This window comes from Hyaena hyaena, unplaced genomic scaffold (assembly GCF_003009895.1).
Source record: "Hyaena hyaena isolate Hyena2069 unplaced genomic scaffold, ASM300989v1 scaffold_267, whole genome shotgun sequence".
Lineage (NCBI taxonomy): Eukaryota > Metazoa > Chordata > Mammalia > Carnivora > Hyaenidae > Hyaena > Hyaena hyaena.
The window spans coordinates 1,845,731-1,871,776 of NW_024080903.1; the positions used below are offsets into that span (position 1 = coordinate 1,845,731).

The 26,046-nt window shown below is 49.2% G+C and overlaps 1 protein-coding gene across 4 annotated transcripts in view; it reads right to left on the bottom strand.

Moving 5' to 3' along the window:
• SLC66A2 (solute carrier family 66 member 2) overlaps nt 1-26,046 on the bottom strand; it is a 56,992-nt gene that overhangs the window by 2,623 nt on the left and 28,323 nt on the right. For all 4 annotated transcript variants that reach the window (XM_039245848.1, XM_039245847.1, XM_039245849.1 and 1 more), the window contains one exon: nt 9,710-9,926. In XM_039245848.1, the coding sequence (XP_039101779.1) occupies nt 9,710-9,926 (217 nt within the window). The remainder of the gene's footprint in view (nt 1-9,709; nt 9,927-26,046) is intronic.

Consider the following 26,046-nt stretch of genomic DNA (forward strand, 5'->3'; position numbering starts at 1 on the left):
GCAGCCTCACGGTGCTCCGTCCCTCCCAGCAGCAGGCACGTCTGCTGTGTGCCCCTCAGGAGACTCGCTGCGGCCTCAGGACAGGGTCACCCCCTCCCCACGCAGCATCCCGGGGGGCCGACCGGGCAGGGGCCGCAGCCACGGCCTCAGGACTTCAGGACAGCCGCACTCAGCCACCGGAGCCTCGCCAGGAGAGGCGGCCCCCACCCTAAGCTTTCCCATCCCGGCCGTGGAGCCCCCAGTCTGCACCCAGGGGACAAACCAGGGGCTGCCAGCTGAAGCAGCGAGAAGCCGGCTACTCTCGGAAATCCCTGCCTGGCCAGACCCCCTCACATGGAAGATCCCTGGAGGGCGATTCCATTTCTGGTCATGGACGCCAACCCCCCTTCAAACACCTCAGATCAGTCTGTAGGGGGACAGGCATCCTTGGTGAGCAAAGTGGGAACAGCTGTCACTCTCGGCCCACATTCCACACGCGCACCATGGAGCCCTGGCTTGCCGAGCAGTGAGCCCGCGCGCCCTGTTTTCCTGTGTACACGATGTTTCAATCAGGCCATTTCTGCCAGCAGGCTGAGCCTTTTGCAGCTAATGAAACCAGACCGCGGAGTCTGGGGGTGGTGCCACGAGGCAGCAGGAAGGAGGGTGAAGATCCCCAAGCAGACAGGATGCACTCTGAGCGCGAACACCAGGCCCAGGGGAACTTGTGTCGAGGGCAAGGCAGGCGCCGAGCTCCTGGAAGCAGCCACACCTCCACCCCGGAGCCCTGGCGCTTGGACAGCCTCTGAGCCCCAGGCTGACTCTCGCGGACAGAAGCAGTGAGGAGCCCCATCTCCCGCGCTCCCAAGGCGTGGGTGCAGCGGGCCTCAAACACTGCTCCCGGCCCCCTCCCGCCACTGCCCGGCCACACTGGCCGTGCAGAGCTGACAGGCAGAGCTCTCCTGACCTTTCCGCTCACGGCTGCCCGAGGTTTCTCGGGATGGTCGCTGGGAAACGGCCTGAGGCCGAGCTCCATCCAGCTTGTCTGTGGGCAGGCACGCCACGTCCAAACAGCCCACAGACACATCTTACTTGGCCTGTAGTGTTGGCTCACATAGTATTTCAAAATGTTTGTTCTGAGTTAGCTGATAACTAATTCTGCATTTTGAAAATCCAGATTTATTATATATAACAGATCTTTTTCTGGCTGCTTTCAACATTTAACTTTGATTTTTAGCAGATTGTGATACATGTTTGGGATTTGCAGAACATCTAAAATCTGAGTTTATCGAACATGAAATTTGGAAAGTTTTCAGCCATTATTTCTTCAACTATTTTTGTCTGCTCCATACTCCTCTCTTCTAGACTCAGACGACATCAATGTTACATCTTTTGCTACTGTCCCTGCGTCTATTTTTACCCCCAGTTTTGCTCTGTTGTTGAGAAGGTATGATTTGAGTCAGTCTGTCTTCAGGTTCACAGACTCTTTCCCCTGTTATCTTCATTCTGCTACTGAACTCACAAAGTACATTTTTATTTGGCTTTCTGTATTTATTAACTTAAAATTTTCTATTTGGTTCTTTTTTATAGCTTCCACATCCTTACTGAGATGTTCTGTTTTCCGCTCACCTCCAGAGGGTCCACTCTTGCTCTCTAGAGGTTTCCAGTGACCACAGAGCTTCTGTCACCCGGTTCACCATCCCCGTTGTCTGCTGGTGCCCGTGTCCTTTGACAGCTGCTGAGATCTTCCCGATTCTTCATATGTTGAGTAATTTGGACTTGTATCATGGACATTTTTAACATATAATGAGACTGTATGCCCTATTAAGCCCTATGGTGAATGTTGGGTTTTGTGTTCTAACAGCAGCTGACGTGGGCTGCAGATCAATTTAGCTCAGTTTCCAAGGCCTCTGCAGAGCCACCCGGGTCCATACGGTGCAGGCAGCACTCGGGGCCAGGCTGGGACGTGGGTGGTGGTCCTCCCCAGTGTTCAGTCTTCAGCACCTTGGGTATGTAGGTTGGGGCCAAGTCCATGCCTGCATAGCTTGGCATGAACCCAGGAGTCACATGCAACTTTACAGGATCCCTGTCCACCTCCCTGACTCTGTGCCTCGGGGACACTCCTTTCCCAGGTCCTCTGGCTGCAAAGCCAGGGCTTTAGTGTCGCAGGCTTCAGGTCCACATGGTGGGAGGGGGGAGGGAAAGAACCTCAGGATTCCCCTTCACTCTCAGGGGCAGGTGCCTGTCCAGCCACCGCTCACATGGCCCCAGCTCTGACGATGGCCCTTCCGGACTGGGACTTGCCTGGGGACAGGACATAAGAGCAAGGCCAAACACGGACACCAACCACCTGGGGTGTCTCCTCACTCTGCCCTGGAGGGCCTGTCCCGAGCCAGGACCAGTGGAGGAGGCTCCTCCTGGAGCTCTTCCCGCCGTGCCCAGGGCCAGGTGCTGAGCCCCACGCTGTGCTGAGTCCGGGCTGGCAGAGGTGGGCGGGAAAACAGAACTCCTGTCAATCATCCGTACGTCAAGTTGTGGTTTCCTTCCCCCGACCTGCCCATGCCGGCTGACGTCTTGGCGTCCCCACAGCGGCTCTGTGCCTTCTGCCCAGGCCTGCAGTCATGCTCAGGGTAGAGATGGGCTCACCCTTGCAGCCTCATGGGAAAGACCCGAGATTGGAAGTTTGGGTCTGCATTCTACCACCGGCCACCTTCCCCAACTGGTCCCTGCGGCCACGTGACCTAGTCCACCCTGGGCAGTGTGGCTAAGGAGCAGGAGGGGCAGTGCCGGCTGCCGTGACGTTTCCCAGGAGGATCTGTCTCCTGCGGTAATCAAAACCCTCCACTTCCCAATCCTGTGCCATCTGAACTGCCCTGGTCTGTAGCGCCAGCTGGGGATCAGCCTGTGGGTGACTTTGCGTCATGGCTCAGGGCCTCAGCGGGGCTGCTGGGCAGGGACTTGGGCTAACGACACCCCTAGAATTAGGGGGACGGACCATGGAGGTGGGGGACACACCACAGCGACAAGCCGAGTGAGGGAAGTGGTGCGAACAGGGGACAGAGCTGACGGCGCGTGACCGGTCTCCTGCGGGCCTGGGCTGGGCCGGCAGGAGGCCGCAGGCACCTGGCAGACGCTGTGAACTGCACCCTGCGCCGCAGAGGGGCTGCTCACAGCCCCCACACCCACAACAACTACACTTTCCAAAGGAAAACCCACACCCACAAAGCAAGCACTTCAAGGAGAAGCTCCAAAAGCAACTGGGATCTCTGCCATGAAGACAGGAAGGAAGCAACGGTGGGGGGTGGGGGGGCTCAGGATAAGAGGCTCGTTCCATTTTACGGAACTAAGAGCTCAAGGCACAGTCTGCCCCAGAGATACCCCTCGAAACACAAGGAAACCCTAACGAGCCACAGAGATGGCTCCGGGCTGGGCGGCGGGGTCAGGCGGGGGGCCAGGCAGGAACCTTCTCAAGTGGTTCCTGCAGGCAGCAGGAGCTGGAGGGACGGCCGCCTGCAAAGGCCCACCTGTGTCCCCAGCTGCTCAGGGCCAGGACACTCCCGGGGTTAGGGTGCTGGTCCTGCCTTAACAGCTCCAGGCCCCCTGACAGCCACCTGGCTAGAAGCTGGCCCCTCCCCCCACTGGTGGCTGGGAGAGGAGGGGCGGGACTGCACACAGCAGCACTTCCTGTGGGGCAGACCGTCTCAGGACCCGAGGCCACCTCACCCCCAGGGCCCTGAGTGCACAGGTGCATGTGCAGACGTGAGGTCACCTCTCAGACGTGAGGTCACCTGATATAAGGAACATTTTTAGCTACACAGACCAGACGCCTCACCCAGCCTTGGCCCTTAAGTGAGCTATGGCTCAGGGTCAGGAATGTGACAGCCTTGCAGAGGCCTCACGGCCAGCCGTCTGGGCCAAATATTAACCAGGATGTCCCTGCCTGGCCCAGTGCAGGAGACAGATGCCACCCCGAGCGATCTGCTTCTCGGGAAGGAACGCCCCTGTGCAGACGGCAAGGGCTCTGATGTACAAGCTCGTGCTGTCACCCCAAGACCGTGCGGGGCCCTGTCCCCAAGATCCCCAGGACCTTCGGTGAAATGTGACCTCCAATCACCTGCAGCGGCTCAGGGAGGGAGGGGCGAGCCGCAGAGGGGGGGCTATCACTCTTCAACATGCCTGCGGCGTTCTGGGGTCCCAGCCGAGGGAGAGCCTGACCCCTCCTACTATACGGAGGAGACTCAACCAGCGCACGGTTCCAGCAAAGCAGGAAGCCTAGCCCGTCCCCTCCCGAGCCCCAGGCCATGTCCTTCCTGGGAGCTGGAGTTTTCTGCCGGCCGCCAAGTCATCCCGCACCGCACCTGGCCATCCCTGCCCCGCCACGGTTTTAATCCCGGCTCCCATTTCCTCATTCTTGGCTCCTGCATTTTTTCCTCTCAAACGACTCCTAACATACCCCTCGCCTCATCTTTGCCCTGCCCGGCAGCCCACAAGTCAGCAGGCCAAGTGCCATGGCCTCCCCAGCCGCCCCGACTCCACCCAGACCAGGCCCAGATCTTTCCCTCCTCCCACCCATCAAAATCCACCCAAGGGACGCCTCGGTGGCTCAGTCGGTTAAGCGTCCCACCTTCGCTTAGGTCATGATCTCGCGGTTCGTGGGTTCGAGCCCCGCGTCGGGCTCTGTGCTGACTGCCAGCTCAGAGCCTGGAGCCTGTTTCGGATTCTGTGACTCCCTCTCTCTCTGACCCTCCCCTGCTCACGCTATCTCTCTCTCTCCTAGAAATAAATAAAAATATTTTTTAAAAAATCCACCCAAATCACATCCCCAAAAGAGCAGGTTTTTGTGACCTTAGGTCAGACGATGGTTTCTTGGGTATGACAACTAAAGTATAAGCAACACACACACACACAGACACACACACACACACACACACACACACACACACACAAATACACTGGACTTCATCCAATTTAAAATCTTTTGATTTTAAATTGAATAGGAAAATATCAGGCAAGTGAAGACAATACACAGGATGGGAGAAAAGCTTGCAGATTATACACCTGACAGGCTCCCAGTATCGCGTGTATATAAAGAAATCTACAACTCAATAACAAAAAGACAAACAACCAAATTTAAAAATAGGCAAAGGACCTGAATAAACATCTCTCCAAAGACATATAAATGGTCGAGAAGCACATGAAAAGATGTTCAACATTGTTAGTCACTAGGAAAATGCAAATCAAAACCACGAGATCCCGTGTGACACCCACCAGGATGGCTAGAATCAAAGGTCCCATACCAACACGTGCTGGTGAGGGTAGAAAACAGCATGGCTGCTCCTCAGATAATTAAACACAGAGCTACCATCTGATCCCACAATTCCACTGCCGGGATTTCCAAGAGGAATGAAAACAAATGTCCACACAGACACAGAAACTTGTATATAAATATTCACAGCAGCATTATTCATACCCGCCGGAAAGATGTTCACAACCCAAGTGTCCATCGAATGAAGAACAAACGAAAGTGATATATGCATGCAATGCAATATTATGACCCAACCTCAGAAAGGAGCGGGAGAGCCCTGGGAACGCTCCGCAAGGGAGGGCAGCAGGCATGAAAGACCACGTGCTATGTGACTCCACTTGTGGGAAGTGTCCATAGAGACAGAAAGCAGGTCAGTGGTTGCCTAGGGCGGGAGGAGGGGGAGGTTGGGAGCAAATGACGAGTGATCACCAATAGGCACGAGGTTTCTTTTGTGGATGATGAAAATGTTCTAAAATTAGACCATGGTGATGGCTGCACAACAATATACTAAAAACCATAGAACTGGGCACTTTAAATGGGTAGTGGCATCTCAGCAAAGTTGGGTGGGGGGTGCGAAGCTTCCACGTCCTCTCCAGGGGCACCACTCTCCCCAAATCTCCACACCTTCACCAGCCCAGAAGCTCTCTGAAGAGTTCATCTGAACGACCAAATACATTTCTGATGAATCATTATATTGCAATTTATACATCACATTTTGTGAACCCAATCGTCCATCAGTGGACACTTGGGTTGATTCCACATTTGAGCTCTTGTGAATAACGCGGCTATGAGTAAGAATGTAGACATCTCAAGACCCTGTGTTCAAGTCTTTTGGGGACATACCCAGAAGTGGGAGTGTAGATCATATGGTGATTCTATTTTTACTTTTAAAAAATGTTTTTATGTTTATTTATTTTTGAGAGAGAGAGCACAAGCAGGGAAGGAGCAGAGAGAGAGAGAGAGAGAGAGAGAGAGAGAGAGAGAAGCAGGCTCCAGGCTCTGAGCTGTCAGCACAGGCCTGATGCGGGGCTCGAACTCACAAGCCATGAGATCATGACCTCAGCCAAAGTCAGATGCTTAACTGACTGAGCCACCCATGCCCCCTTGTCTTTTATTTTCAGAAACCTCCATACTGGGGCGCCTGGGTGGCTCAGTTGGTTAAGCGTCCAACTTTGGCTCAGGTCATGATCTCACAGTTCGTGAGTTCGAGCCCCGCGTCGGGCTCTGTGCTGCCAGCTCAGAGCCTGGAGCCTGTTTCAGATTCTGTATCTCCCTCTCTCTGACCCTCCCCTGCTCACGCTGTCTGTCTCTCTCAGAAATAAATAAAAACATTAAAAAATTTTAAAAACAAAGAAAGAAACCTCCATACTGTTTTCCATAGTTACTGCACTGATTTGCACCTGCCACCAATAGAGTGCTAAGGCCCCACCTCGCCACATCCTCGCCAACACTTGCTATTTTTCAGAGCGCAGCCATCCTAATGGACGTGAGGTGAAATCTCACTGTAGTCTGATTTGCATTTCCTTGATGATTACTGAGGTAGAGCATCTTCTTGTGCTTATTAGCCACTCGTATGTCTGCCCTGGAAAAAGTTTTTTTCTAGTCTTTTGCTCATTTTTAAAAAATGTTTATTTATTTTGAGAGAGAGAGAAAGAGAGTGTGCACACATGCAAGCAGGGGAGGGGCAGAGAGGGCGAAAGAAAATTCTAAGCAGGCTCTGTACTGTCAACGCAGAGCCAATGTGGGGCTCAGTCCCACTAACTGCGAGGTCGTGACTGCAACTCAGTCAGACACTCAACTGACTGAGCCACCCAGGTGGCTCATTTTTTAGTTGGGTTGTTTGGTTTTCTGTTGTTGAGTTTCAGAAGTTCTCTTTATATCTTCAATATTAGTCCCTTAGCAGATACATGATTTGCGAATACTTTCTCCCGTTCTGTAGGTTGCCTTTTACTCTGTGGGTAGTCTTTACTAGTATAAAACTTTTTGATTTTGGGGGGGCTGGGGAGAGAGCGCAAGTAGGGGAGGGGCAGAGAGAGAGGGACAGAGGATCCAAAGCAGACTCTGCACTGACAGGCTGACAGCAGTGAGCCCAATGTGGGACTCAAACCCACGAACTGCAAGATCATGACCTGAGCCAAAGTCTGACACTCAACCAACTGATCCACTCAGGTGCCCCAAAACTGTTTGATTTTATAAAGCCCAAAATGTATTTTTTTATGTTGTTTCCTGCGCCTTTGGTGTCACATCCAAGAAATCACTGCCAAATCCAATGTCATGATGCTTTTCTGTGGTTTTCGTCTAAGAATTCTATTGCTTTAGGTCTTACATTCTGGTCTTTGATCACCTTTGAGTTAGTTTTTTTATACAGTGCCAGGTGAAGGTCTAACGTCATTCTTTTCACGTGGATATTCTATTTCTCAGCACCATTTGTTGAAAAGACTGTCCTTTCTCCACTGACTGGTTATTGCGCCCTTTTTGGAAATCATTTAACCATATATGTAAATGTCATTTCTGGATTCTCTACTCTATTCCACTGGTCTATCTGTCTTTATGCCAATACCACACTGTCTTGATTACTGGACTTTGTAGTTATTTTTGAAATCTGAAAGTATGAGTCCTCTAGTTTTGTTCAAGATTGTTTTGACTATTTGGGGTCCCTTAAAAGTCCATATGAATTTTAGGACTGGTTTTTCTATTTCTGCAAAAGAATAAATCACTAGGATTTTGACAGGGATTCCATGAAGTCTGAGATTGCTTTGGGTAGTATTGACATTTTAACACTATTGAGTCTTCCAGTCCATGAACATGGAATATCTTTCCATTTATTTAGGTCATTAATTTCTTTCAGCAGTGTTTTGTAGTTTCCACTGTACAAATCTTTTATCTCCCTGGTTAAGTTAATTTCTAAGTATCTTACACTCTTAATATCACCATAAATGGAATTGTTGTTGTAATTTCCTGAGTGCCCTGAAAGCTGCTCTTGATGGCACTGGGGAGATTAAGCTGTTGTGTCATTTCCTACATTAAGAAGCTTAAATCTTCTGCCTTCTGGAGATGTCTGTGGACTCAGCTTTCCGTCCGTGGATCACAGCTTCTAGCCTTGGGCATCGGCAGCCTCCACTCTAGCCTGCTTCTGACCCAGGGAGAGCCCTTTCCCATCACAAAAGTTTGGACTTGGAAAATTGAGACAGTGTTGGATTCAACTGCCAAGGTAACCCCTACATGTCAGATACAGTACGATGCCTCCAGGGCCTAACCAGTGAACAGTGACAGTCCAGGGACAGTCATGCAGACATAGGCACGTGTGCTTGGAAGCAGTAGGCACGGGATCAACATGAGCCCACTGTGAGCACGCAGTGGACACAAATCAGGAGGTCAGCCTCAGTGAGTCTGCAGGTGCCAAGGGTCCCCAGGGAGGGGGCACCATGCCCAGCCCCGGGACAGGCCTCCTGCTGCACATTATGTCTGAAAGCGGACACTAATCCTCTTTGGTCATGCTTCATTGGAACAGACATCCATCCAGGGAGAAATGGGTAGGGAAGGGCCTGCAAGCCATATCACAGGAGAGGGAGCCAATGCACCTGAGGAGGGTAAGCACAAGAAGAGGCCCCCAGGGAGGTAGGGTCACGATGCTGCCTTCACACACACAGAACCACCCTAGGAGGGGCCGAGGGTCTGCGCGGCTTTCAGGGAAGAAAGCACAAGGGGTTCAGGTACTACTACGGGGCCTCTAGAGAGCCCTGCATGGGTGTAAGTGCCTGCATGGGGAGGGAGCTCCCCATCACAGGAAGCAAGCAAGTGCTAGAGGAACAACTAGTAGGAATGACAAAGATTCTGAACCAGCCAATCCAGGGGGCCCTGGGATTCCAACGGACGCTCTACTCCAGTGCCACAGGAGACTCTCATCGGGCCAGGACAGAGGAGGCCTCTACCCAACGCCTTCGAGACTTGCTTCCCACTGGCCTCCCATTACTCGGAGGCCATTTGAAGACCCAGACGGCAACAGCGCATTTGCTCTGCCAGACGCACAGCTGCTTCCAAGAGCATAACCCATGGTACGGGGTCCCCGCCACTGAGTGCCGCCTCCCTGCTCTGCGGCCAGAGCTTTCGCCCCTCGTCCCCTTCTACGCTCAGAACGCCCCTCCCACTAGGGTGCTTCAGGCCCAGCCTGAAAGGGTGGCTCTCAGATCCTGCGCCGCACATCTGCTTCACGAGAGGGCCCTGGCCTCCCCAACTGTCCCACACTAACATCTCCGCTCACACATCCAGACGTCAAAGGACCAATGTGTTCACACTGCTCTTTACCCGGTGGTTTTACAAACATATCTGAAAACACGGCAGCCATATTTTGTTTGGCTTTTGATTCGTGCACATTCGATTCTTACCACGGGTGCCAACGGGTCTAGTAGAGCGACCGCGCCTGCCTACCTCATTCCCTCAGTGGACTGGTGGCGGTAGTTGCGGTAGAGCTGCGGGACACCTAGCATGGCCTCGGTCAGCACAGCCAGGAAGCCCAGGGTCTCCACAAACAGGGCCGAGTCGATGGACAGGTACGTGATGTAGCCCGCCACGCCCGTGAAGGCCAGGACGCACTGCACGTAGTCCCCAAAGCTGCTCCAGTGCCAGAAGTGGTGAGGGTCAAAGTCTAGGGCAAGAGGGAGAGACAAATGTAAACTAGGCTTACAGGTCAGGTCATCATGAGGAGACAGAATGCAAACTGAGTGAGGTCAAGGTCAGCGTGAGGAGAGGATGTGAACTGAGTGAGGTCAAGGTCAGCACGAGGAGAGGATGTGAATGAGTGAGGAGGTCAAGGTCAATGTATATTACATGGATATGGGCTGTGGGGCTCCATATGCTCTTGGCAGGGCACTTGTGAGGAAGTTTGATACAGACATTAATTCACCATAAAGATGCTAAAAATCCTTCAGTCCTGTGATAGTATAGTGAAGGGGTTGTACCTGAGCCTCTGAAATCTCTCCCCTGGGTTAGAATCCTCAGCCCTTCCCTCCACAAGTGGATTAGTTAACCAGGCGTCTCTGTGTCTTTGACCAGGTGTCTCCGTGCCTTCAGGTGGAAGAGAACTAACGTAACCTACCTCTCACCGTTGTTTTAACGGTTACATGAGGTAACCTGCAAACCCGATAAAGTGCCCAGCCCATAATAAGGGCCCAATAAAGGTATGTGCTTATCATCACTACACACTTAGTTGACAGAATGTTATCACTGCTCGACAGATGTGTCCTGCAGAAGCCAAACTCCCAAGCACTCACAAATCAGCAAACTACGTGAAGCTCCTGGGCTTTGACAGATAAACACGGGGGGCCCTGGGGACAGAAGCGGCATCAGTGGAGGTCAGGGAAATGCAGACAAATACAGGCAGAGCTTGAGGGGGCCGGATGCACCCAATCCCGGCCCAGCCCTTACAGTGGCCGGGTCTGCAGCCAGAGCGCCCAGCCAGGGAAAAGACCCAGCAGGGGCACAGCTTGGGGCGGCCATCCGGGGCCTGGGAAGCGCCGGAGGGGGATATCCAACCTGCACACGCGTGCTTGGCCTCCCAGCCCCACCCCCTCGCTCTGAGAACCCTGCCTAGGGTGTGGGCTAGGAAGGGGGGTGCAGGCCGGAGGGTGGGCATGGTTTGCAGCTGTGATGTCACACCAGAGTGGGTGTCCCTCCCGGAGCAGGGCAGCGTATGAGCCAGGTGTGCGTCATGAACACACCCAGCTGTAATATGGGGTGCACAGGGGCCCCTGGGACGCAGAGCTGGGGGCAGACACGGAGGTGTTCCCTACAGAGAATATGAAGTCATGAAAGGAGGCAGCGAGGGGGCAGATCTCAGACCTGGACTAAGTTCCTGCCTTTGTGCCCAAGGAGTGGAGAAAACATGGTCAGAAGAACGCAGGCCAGGACAGGGATGGGCTACGAACAGGTGAGGCCACCAGGTGAGGGGCCAGGGGGCTTTAGGAAACCGGCTCTGAGGCCAATCTGTCAGAAGTCTTTCTATTTTAGGTTCTCAAGGAGCAAGTCAATTGGCAAATGACTAACAGAATACCCTTATTACAAAATCTCTGAGAAAAGACGGAGACTGGACCCTTACCTTAGCAGACACAAAAATTAACTCGAAATGGATCAAAGACATAAACATGAGAGATAAAACTGTAAGTTTTTCTCTGTAAAACTGCGCAGAGAACATAGAGGAAGGGCGTCAGGACAGTGGATGTGTCAACACATCCACATTTGTACATATGAGAACAAAAACACAGCAACAAAAGAGAAAATAAATTTGACTATCAAAATTTTTAACTTCTGTGTTTCTAGGAAAAAAGCTCTTTGAAATTATTGGTCTTGGCAACGAGCTTTGGATAGGACACCAAAAATGCAAGCAACAAAGGCAAAAATAAACAAGTCGAACTACATCAAACTGAAAGGCTTCTGCAGAGCAAAAGAAACAACCAGAAAAATGAAAAGGGGGCTACAGAATGGAAGACGTTTGCAAACTGTCATGGCATAAGGGGTTTATATCCAAACTATATGTGAAAGTCATGCAACTCAACAGCCAAAACAAGAAACAAAAAACGAAACCAAACAACCCAAATAAAAAATAGACGACTAGGACATATATTTCTCCAAAGAAGGCGTATAAATGGCCAACAGACACAGGAAGAGATGCTCAGCATCACTCATCATCAGGGAAATGCAAATCAGAACCACAGTGAGCTACCATCTCACGCCGGTCAGAATAGCTAACATTAAAAAAACAAAAACAAAAACAAGGGATCAGTGTTGGGTTGTGAGGATGTGGAGAAAAGGGAATGCAAACTGGGGCAGCCACTGCGGAAAATATGGAGGTTACTCAAAAAATTAAAATAGAAACACCACATGATCCAGCAATTCCACTTCTGGGCATAGAGCCAAAGGAAATGAAATCGCTATCTCGAAGAGACATCTGCACCCCATGTTCACAGCAGCACTATTTATAATAGCCAAGACACGGAAACCACCTCAGCGTCCATCGAGAGATGAACGGATAAAGATGACTGGTGTATGTATGTATGTGTATATATATGTATATATAGAATAGAATATTATTTGGCCATAAAAAAAGGAAGTCTTGCCTTTTGTGACGACACAGGTAGACCTTGAGAACACTAAGCTAAGTAAAATCAGCCAGAGAAAGACAAACACTCATATGTAGAATCCAAAAAAGCCAAATTTCTAGAAACAGAGTGTAATGGCAGCTGTCAGCACTGGAAGTGGGGGTGGGGGTGGGGGAGATGTTGGTGAAAGGGCACAAACTTCCAGCTGTAAGATTATTAAGTTCTGGGATCTAAAGTACAGAGTGGTAACTATAATTAACAATACTGTATCACACACTTGAAAGTGGCCGAGGTGCCTGGCTATCCCAGTCGGCAGAGCATTTGACTCTTGATTTCAGGGTCGTGAGTTCAAGCCCCGTGTTGGGTGCAGAGTTTACTTAAAAAAGAAAAAAGGGAAAAAAGAAACGTGTTATGAGAGTAGATCTTGGGGTGCCTGGGTGGCTTTTGGCCATCTGATTTTGGCTCAGGTCATGATCTCACGATTCGTGAGTTCAAGCCCCACATCAGGCTCTGTCAGCCCAGAGCCTGCTTCAGGTCCTCTGTCCTCTCTCTGCCCCTCCCCTACTCATGCTCGCTCTCTCACTCTCTCTCTCTCAAAAATAAATGAACCATTAAAAAAAAGTAGATCTTGAATGTTATCTCCACCAAAAAAAAAAGTAATGTGAAGGATGGAAGTGTTAATTAACCTTACTGTGGTACTTATATCACAATATATAAGTTTGAGTCATCACATTGTACATCTTAAACTTAAATAGGTTATATGTAAATAATATTTCAATAAAGCTGAAAAAATGAAATTTTAAAAAAAGTTCTGTGTTTCAAAGAACACAATCAACAGAGTGAGAAAGTAACCCATGCAGTGGAAGAAAATGTGTGAATCACATATCCGATAAGGAAATTGTATCCAGAATATATAAAGAATACTTACAACTCAAACAAATTTTTTTCTTAAAGGGGCAAAGTAGTTGAACAGACATCTCTCCAACGGAGATATACAGATGGCAAATAAGTACATGAAAAGATACTCAATGTTATTAACCATTAGGAAAATGCAAATCAAAATCAAAATGAGATATAACTTCAAACCATTAGGACAAAACAAAACCACACAGGGCACCTGGGCAGCTCAGTCACTTGAGCATCTCTCTCTTTTTTTTTTTTTAATGTTTTATTTATTTCTGAGAGAGAGAGAGAAGCAGCATGAGCAGGGGAGGGTCAGAGAGAGAGGGAGACACAGAATCTGAAGCAGCTCCAGGCTCTGAGTTGTCACCACAGAGCCCAACGCGGGGCTCGAACCCACGAACCGTGAGGTCATGACCTGAGCTGAACTTGGACGCTAAACCGACTGAGCCACCCAGGCGCCCCGAGCATCTGACTCTTGATCTTGGCTCAGGTCATGCTCTCCCAGTTTGTGAGATGGAGTCCCACGTGGGTCTCTGCGCTGACAGCATGGAGCCTGCTTGGGATTCTCTCTCTCCTCTCTCTGTGCCCCTACCCAGCTCATGCTCATGTACTCTCTCTCTCAAAATAAATTTAAAAAAACAAACAGAAACAATTGTTGGCAAGGATGTGGCGAAACCGGGCCCGTGTGCACTGTGGGTGGGCCAGTGCGATGGTGCAAACAGTTTAGAGGGTCCTCACAAAGCTAAACACAGGATTGCCATGTGAGCCAGCAATTTCACTTCTGGAAATACACCCAAAAGAACACAGGGACTCGAACAGGTATTTGTGCAGCGTGTTCATGGCAGCATATCCACAAGAGCTGAGACACAGAAGCAATTCAGCGCCCATCAACAGGTACATGCAGAAGCAAAATGTGGTCTCTGCATATAGTGGAGTATTATTCAGCCTTAAAATGGAAGAAAATTCTGCAGTGTGCTAAAACATGGATGAACTGATAGCATTACGCTGAGTGAAATAAGACAATCACAAAAAAAGAAGGGAAAGCGGACTCTCTAAGGCCACCAGGGCCACGATTCTAACAGAGCAAAGGAGGCAAAAGGAACAGCTGATCAGTCACCACTGCTTCTCAAAGGAAGGGTGAGGCACCCTGCCACTCGGGCAAAGTCCGGCCTGTTGGAGGAGGAAGAAAAGCCAGGTCGGATGGGTGCTCGCCATACAAGCAGCTAGGAGCGGTTAGGGGAAGACGAAAGCCAGGAAAATGAAAACCGAGCTGCCACTCGCTTTCCAGTCAAGACGGAGCAACAGACGGCAGACTTACTCTCCCAAACAACCACCAACTGAGCAAGACACATGTCTGCCAACCCTGGACGCGAGGCAGTAACGGGCAGTGATCCCTGGGAGGTGGGATACAGCGGGAGCGAGCCCCAAACTGTCCCAGGTTCGGCCTGGACTTTCCAGGGTGCACAACATGAAGGGAGAACCCAGGCCAAGCACACAGAGCCCTACGGTGGGGCGGACAGAGCTGGGCCAGGGGGCAAGGCGGCTGGCTTTGCAGGGCTGCGCAGAGACAGCACTGAAGTCTGCAGAAAGGTCCTCCCTCCGCAAGTACTCAGCTGAGTGTCGATCACAAGTCCAGGGAAAGAACCACCCGAACAGACAAGCACCCACAGTGTGCAGCATTCCCAACGGGCCAGGGGGGGTGTCTTCCTTTCAGCCAGAATGGGAACCCCCGAACTTCACAGGGCTCTAGGGAGAACACTCCTTCAGCAGTGGGGATAACTGGCCAGGCTGAGCAATGCTGCCCCCTAACTAATCTTAAAAACAAGATCTAAAAAGATCAGACTGTTTCCAAATTACTTAACTACATCCCCAGACCAAAGCTCCCAAATATTTATAGAAACTTAAAAATACCCAGCAGATAACAAGGTAAAACTCATAATGTTTGACGTCCACTCAAAAATCACCAAGCAAATAAAGAAACATCAAAGTGTACTATAATGAAGAGACAAATAGACCAACCAAAAAAAAAAAAAAAAAAAAATTGGAACCGACAACGTTAGAACTGACAAGGGCATCAGAACAGTTATTATAACTATATTTCATTTCTTCAAAAGTTAAGTTGGGACACAGAAAATTATATACATATTTTTAAGACTCCACCCCCTCCCCAAAAACCACCTAGGGATAAAAATGATAACATCTGAGATGAAAAATAAATACATGGACGGGGTTAATATCAGACTAGACGAAGAAGAAAAGATTAGGAAACCTGAAGACACAGAAAGAGTAACTGCAAAATAGGAGAGAAAAGAGAATTTTTTAAAATAGTTTATTGTCAAGTTGGTTTCCATATAACACCCAGTGCTCATCCCCACAAGTGCCCTCCTCTGTGCCCATCTCCCCCTTCCCCTGCCCCCCCACCTGCCCTCAGTTTGTTCTCAGCATTCCAGACTCTCTCCTGGGTTGCCTCCCTCCCCCTCCCCCACTATCTCCCTCCCCCTCCCCCCCTATCTCCCTCCCCCTCCCCCATGGTCCTCCATTAGCTTCCTCCTCATCCGCCCGTTTTGATCCACTGAGCATTAGCAAGCTGTGGAACTTTAAAACACATACTATCTGTGTGACTGGAATCCCTGAATTTCAGGGTCGGGGGAGGGCAGAAAAAGTTGTTGAAGAAAAAAAGGGTCAACATTTTCTTCAATCAGTTAAAAATATGGAACCCAAATCAGAGGGACCACAGACTATCAAAATGGCATGTCCTGTCCTGGAGCTGTCCTGACCTCGCTAATGGCGACTCCTCTGGATGTTGTTAAAATTCGACTCCAAGACCAAAGCAACCCATTCTCCAAAGGAAGATGCTCTGTACACAGTGTATACACTAGTGGACTCAGGGGCCATCTGTGTGGCTGTGAAGAGGAGGGCAACGAAGCTGACCATAAGAAGCCGGGGTGTTTCCCGGGTACCCTGGAGGCCTTTTTGAAAATCATTCAAAATGAGGGCATTAAATCCCCGAGGAGCGGCCTTCCCCCTCCCTTAGTGATGGCAGTTCCTGCCACGGCCGTTTATTTTACCTGCTATGATCAACTAACTGATTTTCTGACATCAAAATTAGGAGAAAATGGAAGTCATACACCAAATGCTGCCAGATCACTGTACTGGCGTAACTACAGAGTTTTGAAGAAGGGGCTGTGTGCGAAATCCGGTTTATACGAACCAACATTTATGATCCACTTTACTTCAGGCGCACTGTCTGGTTCCTTTGCAGCTCTCGCAGTGTTGCCATTTGATGTGGTGAAAACACAAAAGCAGACACAACTTTGGCTATATGAATGTCACAAAATTTCTATGCCTTTGCATACTCAACGTGGACTATCATGAAGGTCACCGTTGCTAAGAATGGGTTTGCAGGGTTATTTATGGGCCTCATTCTCCCTTTAATTAGAACTGCTCCTGACTGTGCCATTATGATCAGTACCTGGGACTCTGGGAAGGCTTTTTTCCGGAAGCAAAATGCACGAAGACAGCAATACCAGTGATGCTGTTTCAACTTGAAATAACAACCAAAGCCAAATAATAAGCTGGAGACTCTTAGTCAAGAACTCTTTCACCATTATCTTAAAATGATTTTATCTTCTACTTTATAATTTAAATGAATAGTAATTTCTACTTTGCCTCTAAGTCATAACCCTGATTTAAAAATAAATTTTGCTATTCTAATTTTTGAGATATTGAAAAAGATATTCCAGAAATCACAACCATTAAATGTTCCTATAAAGAAGAGAAAAATTATTCCTTAGCACTGAAGACCATAATCTGAGAGTTTGACAGTTGAAAATGTGTCAGATATACCAAAACATTTTGAATTGTGTGCTAAATGATGTAAAGAGTCTAGACGAAAAATACCCAAGTCTATTTATTTCAGCAAAGTATATAATAGATGGCAGTCTTTAAATAACATTATTTGCACTTACCAAATAATACCTATTACATACTTTCTTTAATTCAAATGCATTAGATTTGTTTTTTAACTTCCTGTTGCTATTTTAAGGCCTTCATCAGTGTTAGGATTTCTTCACTCAAAGGTATGGCTATTTTATATCTTTTACAAACCAAAGTATAACTGTTTATATGATATAGATATTTTTGATAATTAAAGACTATTATTTACTGTTTCTGCAAAAAATAAATAAATAAAAGCTTAAAAAATCTATCACCATAGACTCATGCTACCAGAAATGTTAAAGGAAGTCCTTTGGGCAGAAGGAAAGTGACACCAGATGGAAATACAGATCTAACATCTTCAGTTTAGACATGGTAACTAAACGGGTTGGGGCGCCTGACGGGCTCAGTCGGTTAAGCATCTGACTTCGGCTCAGGTCATGATCTCGCAGTTCATGAGTTCGAGCCCTGTGTCAGGCTCTGTGATGACAGTTCAGAGCCTGGAGCTGCTTCAGATTCTGTGTCTCCCTTTCCCTCTCTACCCCTCCCCTACTCATGCTCTGTCTCTCTCAAAAATAAATAAACATTAAACTTTTTTAAAAAGATATGGCAACTAACTGGGTAAATGTATTTGGTTTTTTTTCTTGCAATTTAAATCTCTTTGATACAAAAAAAATCTCTTTGATACACAATTGACTGTCAAACAAATCTAAGAATGAAACAGTAGTATTTTAGCACATATAAAGCTAAATATGCCGAACAATCCCGGGGACAGGAGGAAGGGAGGTGGACGCCCCACAGGGGAGATTCTCAGCAGCATGCGCAGGTGGCAGGATGTCACTTGGGGACACACAACGGTAAAGATGGGCTGTAAACCCCACAGCAAATGCGCATCAACACAACCAGGAATGAGGGGCGTCCGGGGGCTCAGTCAGGTAAGTGTCTTGACTCTTGATTTTGGGTCAGATCATGAGCTCACGGTTTGGGAGATCAAGCACTGTGCTGGGCTCTATGCTGACACTGTGAAACCTGCTTAGGATTTTCTCTCTCCCAATCTCTCTGCCCCGCTCCCCCACATGCATGCTCTCTTAAATAAATGAATACACACATGCATACATACATACATACATAAATGTGTTAGAAGAAGAACTCAAAAAGAAATTACAAAACAGAAATTGTAACATATTTTGAACCAAATGAAACAAAAAAGCAACATCCAAGTTGAATGCAGCGCTGGGAAAGACGCGGCCGCCTGCACGGCCCGCGATGCCCGCCCTGGAGGGCAGGCAGGCTCGGGGCTGAGTGCAGAACAAAGCGCACCCAGAGTAAACAGGTAAAGGGAAATAAGAAGGATAACAGAAACCAATATACAGGAAACAGAAAAATAGAGAAAATCAATGAAACCACAGCTGGTTCTTGGAACAGTTCAGTAAAAGGGATCGACCTCCAACCAGAACGATTAGGAAGCACTGGAAAGAAGCGAACGCACTCCTCCGGATGAAACAGGTAACACAAATAACCCTACATCCATTAAAACGCAGAATTTGAATTAAAAACTTCTCACAAAGATAACCACAGGCACAGAGGGCTTCACTAGTGAATTTTATTGGCTATTTGAAAAAATTCTCCACAAACGCATCTAGTAAACTGAAAAGGATGGAATAATTCCCAACGCATTCCATGAAGCCAACATTGCTCTGATACAAAAACCAAACAAAGGTCAATACCACTCATGAACACAGATGCAAAAACTCTGAACAGACTTCAGCAAAAAAATTATATATAAAAGGGTTAGGATATCATAGCCAAGTAGGGTTTATCCCAGGAATGCAAGGCTGTGCTAATGTCCATAAATCAACCAATGTAATGCACTATATCATATTAAACTAAAAAAGAAAAACACAGGATCACATCAATAGATGTAGAAAAAATAGCATTTGACAAAATTCAACATTCAGTCCTGATAAAAATGCTCAACAACTGAAGAATAAAAGGGAACATCCCCAACCTGTGGAAAAAACAAACATATAAAAGTCACAGCTAACATGGTACCCGTGGGGAGTCACTGAAGGCTCTTCCCTAAGATCAGACACAGGGCAAGTGCACGCGCCTCCTTCTGCCCAACACCACGTGAAGAGAGCTTCGTCGTGGTGAGTACACAAGAGAAAAGAAATAAAAGACAGCCTGGCTGGAAAAGAAGCGTAGAGCGACTCTATTTGCAGGTGACATGACCATGATCTTATTTATAAACCCTGAAGAAATCCCCTAACGCCCAGCTGCATACTGAAGATCAATATACAAAAATCAACTGCAAACAAACAATGAACAAACAGAAACTGAAATTTAAAAAACAATACACTATATGGTACTTTCAGAAAGTATGAAATACTTAGGGGTAAATCTGACAATGTGCAAGACCAGTACATGAAGACTGGGAAGCAGTGATGAAATTAAAAAAAAAAAAAACAAAAACAACAACAACACATAAATGGAGAGACACACACAGTGCTCATGTTCGGAAGTCTCAATATTATATGTGTAGGAGTTCCCAGACCGTCCCCAGGTCTGATGATCTTTCTAGAAGGACTCACCCAGGATGAGTTTAATTCCTCCAGCATTGAACTACTGACAACAAGGAAGCTCATTAGAGACTTGAAGCCCGGAGTGTTTACTGGGAACTGGCCGTGTGGACGCTCTCTGCCTGGCACATACGAAAATTCCAGACTTCCAGAAGGGAAGCAGGTGTTCGGTATCTAGAGAGCCGTCCCACGGGTTCTGGGAATGAAACAAAGTCTCCTACAGTCCAAGTTCCCAGATGCCAGCCAGGGGCCAGCTTTCCGAGCAGCCGTGCTACAGACCACAGTTAGGAGCCTGCTGTGTTAACACTGTCTGCATAATCGTCCTTATTCCCAAATTAATCTAAGATTCAAGATAATTCTAGTCAACATCCTAACATATTTTCTGTCAAAACTGACTGATCCTAAAGTTCATACAGAAATGCACAGGGTCTAGAGCTGGAAGACTAGCACCGCCTGATCCGAAGGCCTGTCACCAGGCCACAGTAACCAACACAGTGTGGCACTGCCCCAGGAGAGAGAAACAAATCAGTGCAAGAGAAGAGCGCCCCACCCCCCCGCCCCGGCAGCCCATCCTGGACAAACACACAACAGCAACGTAGTGGAGAAAAAGAAGGCTTTGGACAACCGTATGCAAAGACAAAGCTGGACCCATGCCTCACATCATCGAAAATTAACTCAAAGTGGATCACAGATCTGAATGTAACACCAAAAACTACAGTCGTACAAAGATTTCGGCTAGTACATCAAACGCACACTCCCATAAAAGAGCAAACTAATAAAGCAGACTTCATAAAAACTAAAGAGCTTCTGTTTGTCAAAGATACTATTAAGAGAATAAAAAGACAAAACACCAACAGAAAATACCGCCATTCACACACCTGGTAGAGGATCTATGTCCAAACTATTAAAAAAAAACAAAAACAAAAACAAAAAAACTCAGAACAAATTTTAAAGGGGCAGATGTGGACCCACCAATGAAGACAGGATGGCAGATGAGCACAGGGCAAGACACTCAGCACCCTTCGTGAGACGAAGGCCTCGGAGATGCCACCACACACGGACTGAAGCCGAAGACAGGTTTACACGGTGCAGACGAGGGGGTGGAGCAGCAGCTCGGAGAACAGCACGTGGGGAGGCAGAGGACAGTTTCTTAAAAAGTTAAACATACACTTACCACAGGATCCAGCCAGCGCGCTCCTAGGCTTACCCCCGAGAAAAGAAAGCACACGTTCACAGAGAGACCTGTACACAAACGTCCACGGCAGCTTCATCTGTAACAGCCAAAAACTGGAAATGACCTAAATGTCCATCAGCCAGTGAATAAGCAGAAAAACGGCAGTCCTATCAGGACAGAACACGGCTCGGCACTAACGAGAAATGAACCGCGGACACGTGCTACGATTTGGGCAAACTTCAGAATAATTCTGCTGAGTGACAGAAGCGAGACAAAACAGAGTACACACCGTACGGTTTCATTTACGCCCGATTCTAGTAAAGGCAATGAATGTGTAGTGATGGAAAGCACACTGGAGGCTGCCTGCTTGGCAGAGGGGGGTTACAAGAGGAGACTTTTGGGGGTGACAGGCATGTTGTCTCAGATCACAGGTGAAGCCTTCATGGTATATACGTGTCAAAAAGTGCCCAAACCACACACTTTAAATGCGTGTGTCCCACGCGCTCATCATCTCTCAATAAAGCTGAGCTGCCTGAAGCTCGGGGAGGAGGTTCCCAGGGGCCGGGAGTGCGCCAGAGCCACACAACCAGGAAAACAGGGCCCCCGGTCCTCGGGCACCGCCTCGGGCCACCTGTCCATTGTGACAGCAGACATAAGGCTCCTGAGCTGCGTCCAACTGAAAATGACAGCAGTTTTCCCTGAAGCTTCCTTGAAAGAGGGGGCTCCTTCCCAGATGAGACCCAGGCTGCTGCTGGGTTCCAGGCCTGACCCCTCCGGGTGGCAGGTGCTTTCCTCAGGCGGGCGGAGGGACACACTCCGGCCTGCGGGGACCCGAGCCCACAGGTGCCCCTGGCACGCGCCCCGCCATGCGCCTGCTCCCTCTGCTCGTGCTGGCCTATGTGGTTCCCATGGCAACGATGAGCAATAGTGACAGTGACACCCACCCAGGCCGCACAGCCACCAGAGGGAGCCCAGCAGCATCACCTCTAGAACAGGGGACTTTCAAATTCGCTGTTCTCCGGCTACCATGGGGCTCTTGGGAGCCATGTTCCCCAGACCACAGGCCACACGTCCACCTCCGTGGGAAATGGTCATCAGACTCTCTGGGCTCACATTCCTTGTCCCCCGGCACGTGGGGGGCGTCACCTTTTCTGCGGGGACCATTTTCTGCCTCTAGAGTTACAGGGGGAAGCAGCACGGCCCACGCACATGTCCCCTCTGGTAAGGCGGGGGGTCCTCCGGGCAACACGGTAATCTGCAGGGACAGCCAGGGACACGAGGGGCTTCCCGCTTCTCCCTGGCTCCAGCCTCTGCGCTCACAGGCAGAGCACTCAGAAAAGGGTATCCACAGAGCACGTGACAGGGACGCAAGATAAGAAGCCCAGGGTGGCCCCCGGCCCCGAGGACACCTCCCCCGGTGCCTCTCACAGCACCACACCCCCTCTGCCCACCTGGGCCCCAGCAGCGCCGCTCTCCCAGGCTCCTCCCCAACAAGAAACTCTGGAGGGGGTGCCTGCCCTCCTAGTGCCCAGCATCCTCCCCACACGCGGTGCAGGGGGGGCGGTCCCCCACAGACCCGGGGCCCGCAGGACAATCCTCACCCGTGAGAAGTCTCTGCAAACAGCACCCAGGATGTACTTCAGCACAAAACCCCAAATACACAGGGCTGCCCCGGATTCTCCTGCGAATGAATGTTTGTAACAAGGAAATGACCCAGCGGCCTCCTGTTAGCAAATTAAGGCTGGATTTTCCATAAAGTCCTCTTTTTTTTTTTTTTTTTTTTTTTAATTTCTGGGAGAGAGAGAGACAGCGTGAGCAGGGGAGGGTCAGAGAGAGAGGGAGTCACAGACTGAAACAGGCTCCAGGCTCTGAGCTGGCAGTCAGCACAGAGCCAGAAGCGGGGCTCGAACCCAAGAACCGCAAGATCATGACCTAAGCGAAAGTCGGACGCTTAACCGACCAAGCCACCCAGGCGCCCCAAAGTCCTCATTTTCAACAGAACTGCAGCTCTGAAGGTTTTCACAGATTTCAGCCCGTGTGCAGACCAGCTTGTCTGAGTCCACACTTGGCAGATGAATGCCCCCCAGCAGGACTGGCTTACTTTGCCTAGAGGAGGTCATGGCTGCACTGGTACCACCAGCTGAAGAGAGAAGGGACCTAACTTCCATCTGGGTCAGAAGCGACCCAAGAAGGATCATTTCTAAACCCAACCAGTAATTTTGCCCACGAATGTATGACAAATACGTTTTTGAATGTCATTAAAGAAACAAAACAGCTCAACTTGAAGGAATATAAAAATAGCACCCACGGAAGCGGCGATGAGGACAGCGGCCCCAAACACCAGCACTGTGTGCCCGACACAGACGGGCCAACCTGGAGGTCTCATGGCGCCCTCGTGTTCTCGTCACGGCCTCACCCGCCTGCAAACCCATGAACTGCACGGTAATAGTCTCGATCATGGGCACGCAGCACAGCCCAGCAGCTCCAGCCCAGTGGCCAGATGTCAGCCCCTCCCGGGCCGAAGCTCCTGTGAAGGGCGAGGGGAGTGGAGCGCACAGCCACCAAGCTCTGGAGCTCATCAGGCCCCTGGGCCCAGCTCCCCAGTGAGGGACCTGGGGCCAGAGGGGCCTCGCCCACTGGATTCTGGAAGTTAGCAACGTCTCCCTTGGGCGTGTGCTCAGCACCTCCTCAGTGTGACGGCCGTAACCAGGGGACCCCAGAGAGCAGCCTTCGGTGGTAACCCGGAGAGTAGCTCCGTCCCCAGCACCTGACCCCTCCCGGCAGGGGGCCAGTCCCAAGCAGTTCTCCTGGGACCGCTGGGAAGACGGAGGGCTGCTGGGAAGACAACACATGCCCCAGGTTCATGTCCTAGGACAGCGGCGCCAGGGAAACCACCCCTTTCAATGATCTGCAAAGTAAATACCATAGAGTCCCTGGGGCAGCTGAAGAAGCGATTCCTTCTGAATATCTATGACTTACAATAAAACGACAGCGCAATTTAAAAAATGGACAAGGGACCCGAGTAGACACTTTTCCAAAGAAGATGCACAAGTGACCAAGAGGCACATGAAAAGGTGTTCGGCATCAGAGGTCATCAGGGAAACACAATCACAGCCTCACTGAGCTCCCACATCACAGCTATGATGATAACAAAAAAGACAATAACAACTGCTGGTGTGGATGTGGAGAAACTGGAAATGTAACGTGCAGCTGCTGGGAGTGTAAAATGGTGCACGTTGCAAAACATTCTGGAAGTTCCTCAAATGACTGATCGCGGAGCTCTGTGCGGCCAGCAATACTCCCGTGTGCCCAAAGAACTGAAAACACGCGTTATATACAAACTCGCACACGACTATTCACGGCTGTATTATTCCTGAAGGTAGAAAGAATCCAAATGTCTGTCAATGGATGAATGGATAAGTAAAATGCAGTCTATCCATATAACGGATCTGGCTCGGCCTTGGGAAGGAATAAAGCCCTGAGGCCCGCGACCGCATGGATGAATCTGGAAAACAGGATGCTCAGTGAGAGAAGCCCATCACAAAAGAGCACATCTGGTACATTTCCTCTTATGTGAAATGTTCAGAACAGGCAAATCCAGAGACAGAAAACAGAGGACCGGTTCCCAGGGTTGGGGTCGGAGAAACTGGGAGGGATAGGGTTTGTTTTTGGGGTGATGGAAATGTTCTGTAATTAAACCTTTTTTTCAAACGTAGGTAATCTCTACACTCAACGTGGAGCTTTAACTCACACCCCAAGAGTCATACGCTCCTCCGACTGAGCCAGTCAGGCGCCCCAAGAAATGTTGTGTAATTAGATAGTGGTGATGATAATATAACATTGTGAATGTACTAAAAACCAATGAATTGAATAGTTTTTTTTAATGAAATTTTTTTACATTTATATTTATTTTTGAGAGACAGGGTGAGACAGAGCGTGAGCAGGGGAGGGGCAGAGAGAGGGAGACACAGAATCCGAAGCAGCTCCAGGCTCTGAGCTGTCAGCACAGAGCCCGATGTGGGGCTTGAACCCATGAACCGTGAGATCATGACCTGAGCCGAAGTTGGACACTTAACCTACTGAGCCACCCAGGTGCCCCTGAATTGTATACTTTAAGGTGATTAAAATGGTGAATTTGATGTCAATTTTATCTCAAAAAAAATTTCAAGGCTGAGTATGGTATGTGAATTATACCTCAAAAAAGAAATTTTAATGAACAAAAGTTTTAACGTATATACTTTATATAGAGAGATATAGATATAAATATCCACTTTAGTAAGTGTACTTTCTAATACTGGAGATAAAATACTTTTCTTAAGCTTCAAGTATAAGGTGCTATCATTTGTATCCTGCACCATGTAAAATAAATTCAGCAACCCGTCCACCCATCAGCTGTAACTGATACAGCTTGAATTAAATCAAGTGGTAGGGAGAGAAAGTGGGAATCATATGAGGAAAAATGTCAGCTGAGAACAATACTGGGTAAATACAGAAAGCATGAGATGAGATTTGCAGTGAGGAACACAGAGAATGCTTTTTAAAAAGTACAGATTCCTGGCCTGTATCAGATAGAAGCAAAGTTTTTCTATACTTCTGAGAGATTCCTGTGTCAGAAGATTTTTCATTAATAAATATTAAAATAAATTTTAAAATAAGCTTAGAAAGAAAAGGGTTCTGGCTTCCCTCTCAGAAAAAAACACGTGCTTTACCCGGGCCCAGGGGAGGGCAGCCCCACTCTTCAAAAGGAGCCCCCGAGGTGCCCCCCCCCCCCCCCCCCCCCCGGAGAGGTGTGGGTGGGCAGGTAAGGAGCCTGTGCTCGGGGACACGGGAGGGTTGCCTCGGGTGACCTCATGGGCAGAAAGACCCGACCGCTCACCAGATGGCCTTCTGATGCTCCAAAGGCCATGTGAGAGACGCGGCCGAGGGCCCTGAGCAGCCGCACAGGGAAGAGCAGGGGCTCTGAGGGGGCCCGGGAGTCAGGAGGAAAGCGCAGCAAGAGCATCGCACTGCGAACAGACAGCTGACCTCAGCGCCGTTTCCCAGCGGGGCCCGAAGGGGCTGTGGTGACGCTACTGCCTC